This window comes from Bos indicus, chromosome 15 (assembly GCF_029378745.1).
Source record: "Bos indicus isolate NIAB-ARS_2022 breed Sahiwal x Tharparkar chromosome 15, NIAB-ARS_B.indTharparkar_mat_pri_1.0, whole genome shotgun sequence".
Taxonomy (NCBI): domain Eukaryota; kingdom Metazoa; phylum Chordata; class Mammalia; order Artiodactyla; family Bovidae; genus Bos; species Bos indicus.
In genome coordinates this window covers 17559797-17576468 of record NC_091774.1, presented here as the reverse complement: position 1 = coordinate 17576468, position 16672 = coordinate 17559797, and the positions used below count along the sequence as shown (strand labels likewise).

General features: G+C 39.2%; 1 protein-coding gene across 4 annotated transcripts in view; it reads right to left on the bottom strand.

Moving 5' to 3' along the window:
* Positions 1–5289: 5289 nt before the first annotated feature.
* Positions 5290–16672, bottom strand: part of ELMOD1 (ELMO domain containing 1) — an 86364-nt gene continuing 74981 nt past the window's right edge. For all 4 annotated transcript variants that reach the window (XM_070803361.1, XM_070803362.1, XM_019975882.2 and 1 more), the window contains one exon: positions 5290–6806. In XM_070803361.1, coding sequence (XP_070659462.1) covers positions 6634–6806 — 173 coding nt within the window. In that variant the 3' untranslated portion in view covers positions 5290–6633. The remainder of the gene's footprint in view (positions 6807–16672) is intronic.

The window sequence follows — 16672 nt, the reverse complement described above, 5'->3', positions numbered from 1 at the left end:
TATAACTTGGGAGGGGTATATAATCTACGTGTTTATAATCTACCCTTGACAGTAGAAAATAATTCCAACTAGGTAGCCAGCATAATGATTAAGTCGGCGCTTAAGGCTCTGGGTTCAAGATCTTGTTATGCTGTATCTATCATCTATGTATCTATGATCTATCTATTGTCTTTTGACAATAGGTAGATCACATCACCACTGTGTGATGCTACTTATTTGTTTATTCATTTATTACCTTTTGACTATCTTCACACATTTGGCCCAGCCCATACATCATGCCTCTGGCAACTACCTATCTGTTCTTTGTATCTAAAAGTTGCTTTAAAAAATAGATTTCACATATAAGTGAGATCATATGGTATTTGTTTTTCTTTGTCTGACTTAAGATCCATCTATGTTGTTACGAATGAAAGGATTTCCCTCTTCACCATGGCTGAATAATATTCCATTGTGTATATAAATATATCATGTTTTCTTTACCTATCCATCCATCGAAGGACAGTTAGGTTAATCTCATGATGTGGCTATTATAAATAACGCTGCAATGAACCTGGAGGTGCATGTATCTTTTTGAATTAAGTGTTTTCATTTCCTTTGGATATATATCCAAAAGTGGAATTTCTGGATCCTAGGGTAGTTCTATTTTTAGGACCCTCTGTACCGTTTCTGAGTTGACTCATTGGAAAAGACTCTGATGCTGGGAGGGATTGGGGGCAGGAGGAAAAGGGGACAACAGAGGATGAGATGGCTGGATGGCATCACTGACTCGATGGATGTGAGTTTGAGTGAACTCCGGGAGCTGGTGATGGACAGGGAGGCCTGGTGTGCTGCAATTCATGGGTTCGCAAAGAGTCAGACACGACTGAGCGACTGAACTGAACTATACTGTTTCCCACAGTGGTTATACCAATTTACATTCCCATCAGTAGCACACAAGGGATTCCTTTTTCTTCATATCCTTACCAACACTTGCTATTTCTTTCCTTTTTGATAATAACCATTCCAACAGGTGTGAGGTAATACTTCCTTGTGACTTTCTTTCTCTTGAGACTTCTGGCAATATTTTTAAATTCTCTAATCTTGTTTGTCTAGAAAAACAAGCATGCAAATAATCTCAATTTGCATGTTGTTGAGGAGATGAAATAATGTAAGGGAAGGACTAGCAGTCCTGGCATCTGGCAGCAACCCTCACTAAATGTTAATTCTTGAAACAGAATGCATACCAGAATCTCTTTCATCTTCTAGGACTTGATATTATACTTTGTCCTGCTTTTTTGCCATTTTGTTTCTGGATTAGAGCAGTCACTTTTGTCAGGCTCCCTGAAAAGTCAGAGGCATTGCGTTGATGAAGCGTGTGTCACTATGGCTCAGTTTCCTGGATGTGGCTCTGGGCTTGGCTGGCACTTTTCCTTTCTGCCTCTTTTTTCTTCCCTCCACCTCCCATTCCCTAGCTCTACATTCCACCAATCCTGGAGGAGGTTCCCTCCTCATTCCTGTTCAGTATGATCTGGCCCTCTGTGTTTATGGATCAGGATAGTTTGTCACCATGAAGTTTGGTTGCTGGACTTTGTATCCCCATTGCTGACCTGCTATAAGCCCACCTTTCAGTTCAGACCAAGCCCTTATCTCTGATGTGTCTTAAGATTTGGGGGTAGTATATTAGATATCAAAATGTCTATGTCCCTATGACGTATTTTTCCTGCCAGAGGTTAGAAAGTGAAATTAGTTTGCATTTGTCTGCTTGGATGAGTAGGATGATTCCTACTTATGTCTGTCTCTTTGTCTCTCACCTAATATCTCAGTTTCCTCAAATTGTCCCAGTTCACCCTACTGTCCTAAAGAAATTAACAACATCCTCTTTTTCTCTCAGAAGTACCTGGTTTGGAAGATGTATCTTTCAGACCTTTTTTTCAGGTCTAGTATATATTTAAGCTTCAATTCAAAGAGTAACGATGGTGGGTCACCAAGCAAAAAATATTTTTTTTCACTACAATAACAAGAAGTGTGAGAAGGAAAATCAGATTGAAGTCACAATTTTCAGAAATGGTGCTTCAAAAAGTTTTCTTTCTTGGGCAAACTGTTTTTTATCATAGCAAGTAGTGTTTTGAAAAACCTGGTAAGGGCATGCTACCTAATTTACATTTTAAGTGGTTGATCCTTGTTCAATGAAGTAACTATAAGCAAGCTAAAAATGTTCAAGGGAAAAACACATAGCGACATCCCACTTTAAAATATGCCTTTGAAAGTTTCTCCCCTTTTTTTTTCACACCTCACTTCATATGACAGGATAGAATACATCTTTCACAAAGAGGTGTGAACAAGAAATCTAATAATAATCAGAACTAGAAGGAGTTGGCAGAGTCTGTTCATCCTAAAATTGTGTAGTCGTGTTAAGAAACAACAGAGAGAAATTCAAGGAGCTGGGAGGGAAAGCTCCTAGCTTTGTTACCATCAACCATCTCTGCCTGATTTGATAGACAGAGTGCCTGATGAACTATGAATGGAGGTTTGTGACACTGTATAGGAGGCAGTGATCAAGACCATCCCCAAGAAAAAGAAATGTAAAAAGGCAAAACTATTGTTTGTGGAGGCCTTACAAATAGCTGAGAAAAGAAGAGAAGCTAAAGGCAAAGGAGAAAAGGAAAGATATATACATCTGAATGCAGAGTTCCAAAGAACAGCAAGGAGAGATAAGAAAGCCTTCCTCAGTGATCAGTGCAAAGAAATAGAGGAAAACAATAGAATGGGAAAGACTAGAGATCTCTTCAAGAAAATTAGAGGTACAAAGAGAACATTTCATGCAAAGATGGGCACAATAAAGGACAGAAATGGTATGGACCTAACAGAAACAAGATATTAAGCAGAGGTGGCAAGAATACACAGAAGAACTATACAAAAAAGATCTTAATGACCCAGATAACCACGATGGTGTAATCACTCACCTAGAGCCAGACAACCTGGAGTGTGAAATCAAGTGGGCCTTAAGAGGCATCACTACGAACGAAGCTAGTGGAAGTGATAGAATACCAGTTGAGCTCTTTCAAATCCTAAAAGATGATGCTGTAAAAGTGCTGCACTCAATATGCCAGCAAATTTGGAAAACTCAGCAGTGGCCACAGGACTGGAAAAGATCAGTTTTCATTCCAATCCCAAAGAAAGGCAATGCCAAAGAGTGTTCAAACTACTACACAATTGCTCTCATCTCACATGCTAGCAAAGAAATGCTCAAAATTCTCCAAGCTAAGCTTCAACAGTATGTGAACCGTGAATTTCCAGATGTTCAAGCTGGACTTAGAAAAGGCAGAGGAACCAGAGATCAAATTGCCAACATCTGTTGGATCACTGAAAAAGCAAGAGAGTTCCAGAAAAACATTTACTTCTGCTTTATTGACTACACCAAAGCCTTTGACTGTGTAGATCACAACAAACTGTGGAAAAGTATTCAAGAGATGAGAATACCAGACCACCTTATCTTCCTTCTGAGAAATCTGTATTCAGGTCAAGAAGCAACAGTTAGAACTGGACATGGAACAACAGACTGGTTCCAAATAGGGAAAAGAGTACGTTGAGGCTGTATATTGTCACCCTGCTTATTTAACTTATATGCAGAGTACGTCACGTGAAATGCCAGGTTGGATGAAGCACAAGCTGGAATAAAAATTGCTGGAAGAAGTGTCAATAACCTCAGATATGCAGATGATACCAACCCTATGGCAGAAAGCAAAGAGGAACTAAAGAACCTCTTGATGAAAGTGAAAGAGGGGAGTGAAAAAGTTGGCTTAAAACTCAACATTCAGAAAACTAAGATCATGGGATCTGGTTCCATCACTTCATGGCCAATAGATGGGGAAACAATGGAAACAGTGACAGACTTAATTTTCTTGGGCTCCAAAATCACTGCAGATGGTGACTGCAGCCATGAAATTAAAAGATGCGTGCTCCTTGGAAGAAAAGTTATGACCAACCTAGACAGTATATTCAAAAGCAAAGACAAAGGTCTGTCTAGTCAAAGCTATGGTTTTTCCAGTAGTCATATATGGATTTGAGAGTTGAACTATAAAGAAAACTGAGCACCAAAGAATTGATGCTTCTGAACTGTGGTGTTGGAGAAGACTCTTGAGAGTCCTTTGGACTGCAAGGAGATCAAAGCAGTCAATCCTAAAGGAAATCAGTCCTGAATATTCATTAGAAGGACTGATGCTGAAGCTGAAACTCCAATATTTTGGCTACCTGATACAAGAACTAACTCATTGGAAAAGGCCCCTGATGCAGGGAATGATTGAAGGCAGGAGGAGACGGGCATGACAGAGGATGAGCTGGTTGGATGGCATCACTGATTTGATGGACAGAAGTTTCAGCAAGCTCTGGGAGTTGGTGATAGACAGGGAAGCCTGCTGCTACTGCTAAGTCACTTCAGTCATGTCCAACTCTGTGCCACAGATGGCAGCCCACCAGGCTCCCCCGTCCCTGGGATTCTCCAGGCAAGAACACTGGAGTGGGTTGCCATTTCCTTCTCCAATGCATGAAAGTGAAAGTGAAGTCGCTCAGTTGTATCTGACTCTTAGCGACCCCATGGACTGCCGCCTACCAGGCTCCTCCATCCATGGGATTTTCCAGGCAAGAATATTAGAGTAGGCTGCCATTTCCTTCTCCAACAGGGAAGCCTGGCATGCTGCAAGCTTGCAAAGAGTTACACACGATTGATCGACTGAACTGAACTGATCTCTGCCTTACAGAAGAGACATGAGCTGGTTAAATATGATACGTTATCGAACCATGTTAGTGACACATGACTATACTGGATAGGAAGAGACAATGCATATATGTGGCTTACAAAAGCGTGAAATAGAATAACACCTTCATATATAACAGTGTCAGCTGTGGTGGAAACTCAGGGCTCCCAAAACAGGTCATTTACCAGGTTTACAAATTCTCACTTATTCTGAAGAGGAATATATATTCCTGTCACTATTCATGGTATATATCATGCATTAAATCAACTCCTTCCTTTCCCCATTCTAAGAAAAGGCACAAAGGTATGTAAGATGCAGTGCAAAATCCTGCCACCTGGCACGCAGCTGAAAGGGAAAGGACAGCAAAATCCTAGAGGAGCTGGAATGGACTGGAAACAACAGGCACCTTAAAATCTTCTATATCAGCTAACAGTAGAGAAATTAGGCTTTAAAGGAAGTTGCAAAGAAAAAGCTGGATCTTATTCATTCATTAAAGCAACATCAGGCCTCAAGGTTAGTTAAATAAAAGCAATCTCTCAGACATAACACACTGTAATTCATACCTGGTTACTCATGATTTATATTTAGCTCCAGGTTGTCAGTCTTTGACATTCTACCCACCCGCATATTTGCATATTCAGAAGGTGTACAAACACAAAAATATTAAAATGAAATCCACTATACATTATAGTAGAATGACAGGTAATTTATTCATAACTGAGTTAGGCCGTACTCAAAATTCACTTAAATAAGCAAATGATTACACAAATGTCTAATAATACTAAAATTGATAGTCAGAAGGTATAAAATACCATGGGGATGAAATGCCATGGTAAATACTATTCAACAGACTATAATCATAACTCTGAACTAAATCATGGTTTTTAAAATGACTTTAAGCAGTTTCGAAATGATTTGATTTTGTTCCCCTGCCAAGCAATTTACTTCTTCCATTGATAAAAGACAGGGCCATTAGTTTCATAAGTCAGGTTCTTCTCTTGCAACACATTTTCTTGCAAAAAAATTTTTTAATATTACTTTTTGACATAGACAACAAACCAGCCAGCACTCAGTGCCCCAAGCAAAGATGCTTGGATCACAACAGGGCCTGGGTTTAACTCTGAGTTCAGCAAGAGGCAGGCAGTGAAAAAGCTTTTGCAGCATTTGCAGTATGCATACTTCTTTTCTGAGGCTGAAGCATCATAAATATATTTAGGCATCCAAGCCAGAAAAATTATGAGAATAAAATAATATGATGTCCCGATGACAATGCCACAATTACAACTGGGGGTAAATTATAATATAATTCTGTAGTACTTCAGACAAAAACAACACCTACCTAAATTTGCTTCTTGTAAGCCTTGTTACATTTTCATGAAGTGCAGGGGTGTTTTTAATAATGATTTATCTTATCATGTGTCTGTTTGTATCATTTTAAAGTCTTATACTTTATTGGAATGAGGTCCAAGCATGAACCTGGTCTGAAGAGCTAGCAGCTGTAGTCACAAAACATATCAATAAATTAAAAGGCTTTCACAGAACAAAATTCAGCTAAATCTTTTACATATAAAATACAGCTAGAGAAATACAATTCTTCAATGCTAAATTATGAGTGAGAGGAAGACAATTTAAAAAAATAGAAAACTCTCTCCATACTGGGTGTCAAGGCAAGATGTAACACTGCATGATGCCACAATATGAGCAGTCACTGGAGGACAGATACTCCAGACATGGTGGTATCTGGGGATCTGGTAATTATGACCAAGATATGAAAACACTGTAACAAAAGGCATGCATACAATCACTGAGTGCATTCAGTGCATGAGCCAGGACCTAAGCAGAGATCTAACACAATAATGAGGCAGTGTTCCGGGCTATCCATTGAAACAAGTGTGGGTGACTACATGTTGATTAAACCTTCTGAGGCAGCAAAGTGCGGGCACAATGCCATGTCTGGATTCTGCAGCTGTTTTATGATCCTCTTGCGGAATTTCTCTCGCACACGATTAAATTCCATTATGTCCATAGGGTCCTCTTCAATCCAAAACTTATGAAACTCGTGCATCAGATAACCTGTTAGAGATAGGATAAGTGACAAGAATGCAAGAGGAAAAAAAAAAATCCTTAATCTTATTCAAAATCACCCTGAATGCTGAAAGAGATGTCAAACCAAGTATCAGCAACTATAGAGTGCAAATGCAATAAACACTAGTGTTAAAAATTATTCTTTAAAACTAGTGCAAGTAGAAGCTACCAATCTACAAGATTTTTGCACCTGGTCCCAGAATTATTCTCACTCTTCTAGAGCTGCTGCTAAGTCGCTTCAGTCGTGTTGGACTCTGTGTGACCCCATAAGACGGCAGCCCACCAGGTTCCTCTGTCCCTGGGATTCCCAGGCAAGAATACTGGAAAAAATCAATTCTGCCATTTCTAGAATATGAATAACATCTGGAACATATTCTGAAAGGTAGACAGTAACTACTTCATTCTTCCCCTCCTAGTTAAATTAACATAATGGTCTGATTTTTCAAAAGTACTCCACTTAGCCTTTTTTCTCTTGAAATTTGATTTGAATCAAGTTTTAAATTACCCTGACAAGTCAAGCAATTGCATTTTGACTATTATGAGACAATGAAAACTATAAATCAACTCTGAACAATACAGACTGGTCATTAAACTACATGAAATTGTTAATAAGACACTTTTGCTTTGAACCATAATTTCATATTCAAATCTTTTTGTCTCAAAAACGTTGTCTAGATTGGGGACATTTTGGAATAAATGCTAAGTATTTGACATGAGAACTTACTTACTGTATTCTGCTTCCCAACTGTGACCTCCTTCTACCACATTTAAAACTGAAAGGTGAATCAGTTCAGTTCAGTTACTCAGTAGTATCCAACTCTTTGCGACCCCATGAATTGCAGTACGCCAGACTTCCCTGTCCATCACCAACTCCTGGAGCTTGCTCAAACTCATGTCCATTGAGTCAGTGATGCCATCCAACCAGCTCATCCTCTGTCATCCCCTTTTCCTCCTGCCTTCAATCTTTCCCAGCATCAGGGTCTTTTCCAATGAGTCAGTTCTTCACATCAGGTGGCCAAAGTATTGGAGTTTTAGCTTCAGCATCAGTCCTTCCATTGAATATTCAGGACTGATTTCCTTTAGAACTGACTGGTTTGATCTCCTTGCAGTCCAAGGGACTCTCAAGAGTCTTCTCCAACACCACAGTTCAGAAGCATCAATTCTTCGGCGCTCAGCTTTCTTCACAGTCCAACTCTCACATCTATACATGACTAGTGGAAAAACCAGAGCTTTGACTAGACAGACCTTTGTCGGCAAAGTAATGTCTCTGCTTTTTAATATGCAGTCCAGGTTGGTCATAGCTTTTCTTCCAAGGAGCAAGTGTCTTTTAATTTCATGGCTGTAGTCACCATCTGCAGTGATTTTGGAACCCAAAAAATAAAGTCTGTCACTGCTTCCATTGTTTCCCCATCTATTCGCCATGGAGTGATGGGACCAGATGCCATGATCTTAGTTTTCTGAATGTTGAGCTTTAAGCCAACTTTTTCACTCTCCTCTTTCACTTTCATCAAGAGGCTCTTTAGTTCTTCTTCACTTTCTGCCTTAAGGGTGGTGTCCTCTGCATATCTGAGGTTATTGATATTTCTCCTGGCTATCTTGATTCCAGCTTGTGCTTCATCCAGTCCAGCATTTTGGCTGATGTACTCTGCATATAAATTAAATAAACAGGGTGACAATATACAGCCTTGACATACTCCTTTCCCTATTTGGAACCAGTCTGTTGTTCCATGTCCAGTTCTAACTGTTGCTTCTTGATCTGCATACAGATTTTTCAGGAGGCAGGTCAGGTGGTCTGGTAGTCCCATCTCTTGAAGAATTTTCCAGTTTGTTGTGATCCACACAGTCAAAGGCTTTGGCATAGTCAATAAAGCAGAAGTAGATGATTTTCTGGAACTCTCTTGCTTTTTTGATGTTCCAACAGATGTTGGCAATTTGATTTCTGGTTCCTCTGCCTTTTCTAAGTCCAGCTTGAACATCTGGAAGTTCATGGTTCACATATTATTGAAGCCTAATTTGAAGAACTTTGAGCTTTACTTTGCTAGCCTGTGAGATGAGTGCAATTGTGCAGTAGTTTGAACACTCTTTGGCATTGCCTTTCTTTGGGATTGGAATGAAAACTGACCTTTTCCAGTCCTGTGGCCACTGCTGAGTTTTCCAAATTTGCTGGCATATTAAGTTCAGCACTTTCACAGCATCATCTTTCAGGATTTAAAATAGCTCAACTGAATACCATTGCCTCCCCTAGCTTTGCTTTATTTACCACTGTTGACAATAAACAGGCACTGTGAAAAATTCTTTAATGAGGAATTCATTTTCCACAGTGTGAATTTCACTCACTCTGAATGTTATCTAAGACGGCACAGGGGTTTTAGAAGAATACAAATCCATTTGGTTTCACCATTTTTCTACCTTACAGGCAACTATAGGAAAACATTTTGAAAGGTTTAAATGACTAGAATAAGAGTTGAAGGTGGAGGGGTTTTTTAATAATCTAACACCATTCTCCTCCCTCTCAAGGCTACAAAAGTCAAGCTGTAAATCTTGAAAACCGATTCCCTGAGACTCTTTCTCTATCACATCAGAAAAATAATTAGACACTGTAACATTATTCTAATCAAAATGTGAAAATGGTGGCGTGGCTTCCAGGGTACATATCATAATCACAAAACTTCACTCATTTGTATAACATTACAGAGTGTTCACAAATCCATTTGGCTTACTGACCAATTGGCTCATCTGCTAATTAACAAACATGTAACAGATACAAGGATAAGGTAGAGCTCCATGCTCCCCAACTCTCAGTTTTTTTGGAGAGGGACCAAGGCAGAAAATTTCAGATAATGATTTGTTAGCTAAGGAAGCTAACATAATGACATGGAGAGCAGAGGAAGGAAAGAGAAGCCAGTTTCTTTTTTAATTGCTTAGAGTTTTATTGCTTACAGTCTTATTTAATTCTTACAACAGCTTTATAGAATAGGAAATGCAGATAAGTCTAAATTTTACAGATGAGGACAGCGGGTTTAAACAGATACCTGAATGGTGTACAATCACACAATTATGGCTGGAAGCTAGGACATGAAATAAACTGCCTTTTCCAGTGGATTCACTTCTTCTGGTTATTATTCCTGTGTATAGTTCCTTCTTTTGAAGGTCAAAGAAAAGCTAATTCTTTTTTCTCTTGTGGCCATTGTACTTCCTTCTGCTCACTACACCTAATCTCATTTCATTTCACTGCAGCTGCACGTTCAGTGGAGCTTTAGATCGAATGTAATTCTCATAGCACATTGACGTGGCAGCGCAGTCAGTGCTCACTGAGTAATACTGTAAAGTCAAAGTAACAGAGCTCTTATATATTCGTTCACCTAGATGAAATGCCTGTTCGGAATACAAACTTGCCTTTCCAACCCAGGACTGCAGCAAATTTGTTGTTGCCTGACTGTGTCCTGGTTTTGCTTCACTGCATTTGATTAGTACACAACAGAAACATACCTAAGGACACAGGTAACTGCAAGAATATTACAGAGGAGATGTGCAGAACGGATTACGTTTGATAGAGGAATAAAAAATCCAGGGCAGTTAGCTTCTTCTAAAGAGGCCTAGTCCCTCTATTATAGGAGTAAATATAATCATCTAGTTGTCAAAGTAAGAGCTGTAATCACAAATACAAGAGACTTTCACTTTCCATTAATAAGTCATGAAAATTTAAGTATTTTAAAATTTGCTTTTTTATTCAAGTTATACATGTTTTTGCTATTCAGTTGCTAAGTTGTGTCTGACTCTCTGTGACCCCATGGACTGTAGCATGCCATGCTTCCCTGTCCTTCACTATCTCCCAGAGTCTGCATAAATTCATGTCTACTCAGTTCTGATACTATCCAACCATCTCATCCTCTGTTGCCCTTCTCCTCCTACTCTCAATCTTTCCCAGCATCAGCGTCTTTTCCAGTGAATTGGCTCTTTACATAGGTGGTCAAAGTACTGGAGCTTCAGCTTTAGCATCAGTCCTTATGAATATTCAGAATTCGTTTCCTTTAGGATTGACTGGTATGATCTCCTTGGTGTCTAACGGACTCTCAAGAGTCTTTTTCTCCAGCACCACAATTCAAAAGCATCAATTTTTTTGGCAGTTTTCTTTATGGTCCAATTCTCACATCCATATATGTCTACTGGCAAAGTCACAGCTTTGACTCTATGGATCTTTGTCGGCAAAGTGATGTCTCTGCTTTTTAATACACTGTCTAGGTTTGTCATTGCTTTTCTTCCAAGGAGCAAGCATCTTTAATTTTGTGGCTACAGTCACCATCTGCAGTGATTTTACAGCTCAAGAAGATAAAATCTGCCCTGTTTCAACTTTTTCCCCATCTATTTACATGAAATGATGGGACCGAATGCCATGATCTTAGTTTTTTTAATGTTGAGTCTCAAGCCAGTTTTTTCACTCTCCTCTTTCACCCTCATCAAGAGACTCTTTTTAGTTCCTCTTCACTTTCTGTCATTAGAGTGGAATCATCTGCATATCTGAGGTTGTCGATAATTCTCCTGGCAATCTTGGTCTCAGCTTGTGAGTCTTCCAGCCTGGCATTTTGCATGGTGTACTCTGCACAGAAGTTAAATAAGCAGGGTGACAATATCAATATGCAGCCTTGACCTACTCCTTTGCCAATTTGGAACCAGTCCATTGTTCCCTGTCCAGTTTTAACTGTTGCTTCTTGACCTACATACAGGTTTTTCAGGAGGCAGGTAAGATGGTCTGGTATTCCAATCTCTGATGAATTTTCCACAGTTTGTGTGATCCACAGTCAAAAGCTTTAGAATAGTCAATGAACTTATTGATGTACAGTTGATTTACAATGTTGTTATTAGTTTCAGGTGTACAGCAAAATAATTCAGTTATACATATATATACCTATTCTTTTTCATATTCTTTCCCTTTTTGGTTATTACAACATAGTCAGTATACTTTTATGCTATACAATAGGTCCTTCTTAGTTATCTATTTTATGTATAGTGTGTATAAGTAAATCCCAACCTCCTAAGTTAACCTCCCCACCTTTCCCCTTTGGTAGCCATAATTTGTTTTCCACTGCTGTGGGTCAGTCTATCTTTTTTGTTGTTGTTACTAAGTTCATTTGTATTTTTTTCAGATTTCACATAAAAGCTATATCATATGATATTTGTCTTTGCCTGGTTAACTTCATTTAGTAGGATAATCTCAAGGTCCATCCATGCTGCTATAATTGGCATTATTTCATTCTTTTTTTATGTCTGAGTAATACTGCATTGTGTGTGTGTGTGTATCTATCCATCTGTCTATATCATATCTTCTTTATCCATTCATCTGTTGATGGACATTTAGGTTGCTTCCATTCCTTGGCTACTGTAAATAATGCTGCAATGAACATGGTGTGCATGTAACCTTTTGAATTATAGTCTTCTCTGGATATATGCCCAAGAATGGGATTGCAGTTCTATTTTTTTTTTTTTTTTTTTTAAGGAACGTCTACACTGTTCTCCATAGTAGCTGTATCAACTTACATTCTCACCAACAGTGTAGGAGGGTTCCTTTTGTTCCATGCCCGCTCCAGCATTTATTATTTGTAGATTTTTTTATGATGGCCATTCTGACCAGAGTGAGGTGAAATCTTATTGTAGTTTTGATTTATATTTCTCTAATAATTAGTGATGCTGTTGTTTAGTCGCTAAGTCATGTCCAACTCTTTTTCAACCATGTGGACTAGCCCGCCAGGCTCCTCTGTCCATGGGATTTCCCAGGCAAGAATACTGGAGTGGGTTGCCATTTCCTCCTCCAGAGTATCTTCCCAATCCAGGGATCTAACTTCCTGCATTTGCAGGCAGACTCTTTACCACTGAACCACCAGGGAAGCCCCAATAATTAATGATGAAAGTGAAAGTGAAAGTCACTCAGTTGTGTCCAACTCTTTGAGACACCAAGGGCTATACAGTCCATGGAATTCTCCAGGCCAGAATACTGGAGTAGGTAGCCTTTTCCTTCTCCAGGGGATCTTCCCAACCCAGGGATCGAACCTAGGTCTCCTGCCCTGCAGGCGGATTCTTTACCAGCTGAGCCACAAGGGAAGCCCAATTAATGATGAAGAGCGTCAAACTATACATAGAGTCAAATAGTTTAGAAGTTTTGTTACAAAACACAAACAAAACCCCAGAAACCCTTCCTATCCTAATTCCTGCTTCTTTAAATAAACATTTCAATTCATTCAGTTGATTCTTTGATTACTGACTTCCATATCTCTAAATAACATATTTTCCATTGCTTGATTTTTTTACTTCCTTCATTCTGAAGATTCTCTTCTCTTTCTTTATAGATCTCCTGCTTTCTGGACCCCACTTATTCCTGTAAGGATTACTCTCTTATTTCCTGGAAATACATCCTTTAAGAACTTTCTTATAAAGATACAAAAAAGTAAAATGTTTAAGACCTTGTATTTAAAAAATGTGTTTATTTTATTCCCACACTTAACTAGTAAGTTAGACTGGTTATAGAATTCTAAATCGGAAACTATATTCCCTTAGATTTTAAATAACATTCTCAAATGTTTGAAGACATTATTCTACCATTTTCTAGAATAAAATGTTGCTGTTGAGAAGTTCAATGCCATCTTAATTCTCAATTCTTTATGTGACACACTTGGAAATATTTAGAATCATTTCTTCCCTAAGTCATAAAATTTCACAATGATATGGACCTGAGTGTGAATCCATTTTAATCTATTATGCTAGTTCTTACTAGCTGAAATATGAAAGTCATCCTTCAGTTGTGAATATTTTTCTTGATGTATTACTTTGATTCATTCCCCTTAGTTTCACTGTTCTTTTTCTAGCCCTTCTATTATAGATGTCTAAGAATGGTCCTTTCAAATCTTTCTTTTCTGTTTCCCATCTATATTTCTTGTTCTACTTTCTGGAAGAGTTTCCAGCTTTATCTTCTAATTCTCCCTCAAGGTTTCATTTATGTAATCTGATTTTTAATTTCTAAGAGTACTCTTTTGTTCTCTGAGTGCTCATTCTATGGCACCTTGTTCGTGTTTCATAGTAGCAATTCTGCTCTTATCTCCTGGGGACAGTAATGATACACATTTTTAAAGTTTTCTTCTCTCTGCCTTGTTTCTATTTCTTTAGAGCGGCTTTATTTCTGCCTGCTTTAGACTCTCTTTCATGCTTGAGGCTTTCCTTACTGTTTTTGCTATCTAGGGCTGCACTCAATATGCCAGCAAATTTGAAAATTTAGCAGTGGCCACAGGACTGGAAAGGTCAGTTTTCATTCCAATCCCAAAGAAAGGCAATGCCAAAGAGTGTTCAAATAACTGCACAGTTGCACTCATCTCTCATAGACTAGCAAAGTAATGCTCAAAGTTCTCCAAGCTAGGCTTCAACAGTATGTGAACCATGAACTTCTGGATGTTCAAGCTGGACTTAGAAAAGGCAGAGGAACCAGAGATCAAATTGTCAACATCCGTTGGATCATGGAAAAAGCAAGTGAGTTCCAGAAAAACATCTATGTCTGCATTATTGACTATGCCAAAGCCTTTGACTGTGTGGATCACAACTGCGGAAAATTCTTCAAGAGATGGGACTACTAGACCACCTGACCCGTCTCCTGCGAAATCTGTATGCAAGTCAAGAAGCAACAGTTAGAACCGGAAATGGAAAAAAAGACAGGTTTCAAATCGGGAAAGGAGTATGTTAAGGTTACATATTGTCACTCTGCTTATTTAACTTATATGCAGAATACATCATGTGAAATGCTTAGCTGGATGAATCACAAGCTGGAATCAAGACTGCTGGGAGAAATAACAATAACCTCAGATACGCAGATGACACCACCCTTTTATGGCAGAAAGCACAGAGGAACTAAAGAGTCTCTTGATGAAAGTGAAAGAGGAGAGTGAAAAAGCTGGCTTAAAACTCAGCATTCAAAAAAAGAAGATCATGGTATCTGGTCCCATCACTTCATGGCAAATAGATGGGGAAACGGTGGAAACAGTAACAGACTTTATTTTGGGGGGCTCCACAGCCATAAAATTAGAAGATGATTGCTCCTTGGAAGAAAGCTATGACCAATCTAGATAGCATATTAAAAACCAGAGACATTACTTTGGTGACAAAGATCTGTCTAGCCAAAGCTATAATTTTTCCAGTAGTCATTATGCATGTGAGAATTGGACTATAAAGAAAGCTGAGTGCTGAAGAATTGATGCTTTTGAATTGTGGTATTGGGGAAGACTCTTGAGAGTCCCTTGGGCTGCAAGGAGATCCAACCAGTCCATCCTAAAGGAAATCAGTCCTGGGTGTTCACTGGAAGGACTGATGCTGAAGCTGAAACTTCAATACTCTGGCCACCTGATGTGAAGAACTGTCTCATTTGAAAAGACCCTGATGCTGGGAAAGATTGAAGGCAGGAGGAGAAGGGGACGACAGAGGATGAGCTGGTTGGATGGCATCACCGACTCGATGGACATGAGTTTGAGCAAGCTCTGGGAGCTGGGTGATAGACAGGGATGCCTGGTGTGCTGCAGTCCATGTTGTTGTAAAGAGTCACAAATGACTGAGCAACTGAACTGAAATGAACAGAGGGCTGCTTGAGAAATTATTCCAAAATTCTGTGGCTTAAAAGAACCATTTTAATATACTCATTTATTCAATGGGTTATCAGGAATTAGGAAAGGGCATAAGAGGGATTCTAAACGTGATTTCTGCTTCATTGACTGTGCTATAGCCTTTGACTGTGTGGATCACAACAAATTGTGGAAAATTCTTCAAGAGATGGGAATACCAGACCACCTTATCTGCCTCCTGAGAAATCTGTATGCAGGTCAAGAAGCAACAGTTAGAACCGGACATGGAACAACAGACTGGTTCCAAATAGGGAAAGGAGTACGTCAAGGCTCTATATTCTCACCTTGCTTATTTAACTTATATTCAGAGTACATCATGTGAAGTGCCGGACTGGATGAAGCACAAGTTGGTATTAAGACTGCCAGGAGAAATATCAATAACCTCAGATATGCAGATGATACCACTCTTATGGCAGAAAGTGAAGAGGAACTAGAGGGCCTCTTGATGAAAGTGAAAGAGGAGAGTGAAAAAGCTAGCTTAAAACTCAGCATTCAAAAAACGAAGATCATGGCATCCGGTCCCAACACTTTATGGGAAATAGATGGGGAAACAGTGTAAATAGTGACAGACTTTATTTTCTTAGGTTCCAAAATCACTGCAGATGGTGACTGTAGCCATGAAATTAAACGACACTTGCTCCCTGGAAGAAAAGCCATGACCAAACTAGACAGTATATTAAAAAGCAGAGACATTACTTTACCAACAAATCTGTCTAGTTAAAGCTCTGGTTTTTCCACTAGTCATGTATAGATGTGAGAGTTGGACCATAAAGCAAGCTGAGTGCCAAAGAATTGATGCTTTTGAACTCTAGCGTTGGAGAAGACTCTTGAGAGTCCCTTGGACAGCAAAGAGATCAAACCAGTCAATCCTAAAGGAAATCAGTCCTGAATATTCACTGGAAGGACTGATGCTGAAGCTGAAACTCCAATACTTTTGCCACCTGAGGCAAAGAACCGACTTATTGGAAAAGACTCTAATGCTCGGAAAGATTGAAGGCAGGAGGAGAAGAGGATGATAGAAGATGAGATGGTTGGATGGTATGATTGATTCAATGGACTTGAGTTTAATGTGCTCTGGGAGTTAGTGATGGACCGGGAAGTCCATGGGCTCTCAAAGGGTCCACAGGGTCACAGAGAGTTGGACATGACTGAGCAACTGAACTGACTGACTGATAAGAGGGATGGATCCACAATGCCTGGAGT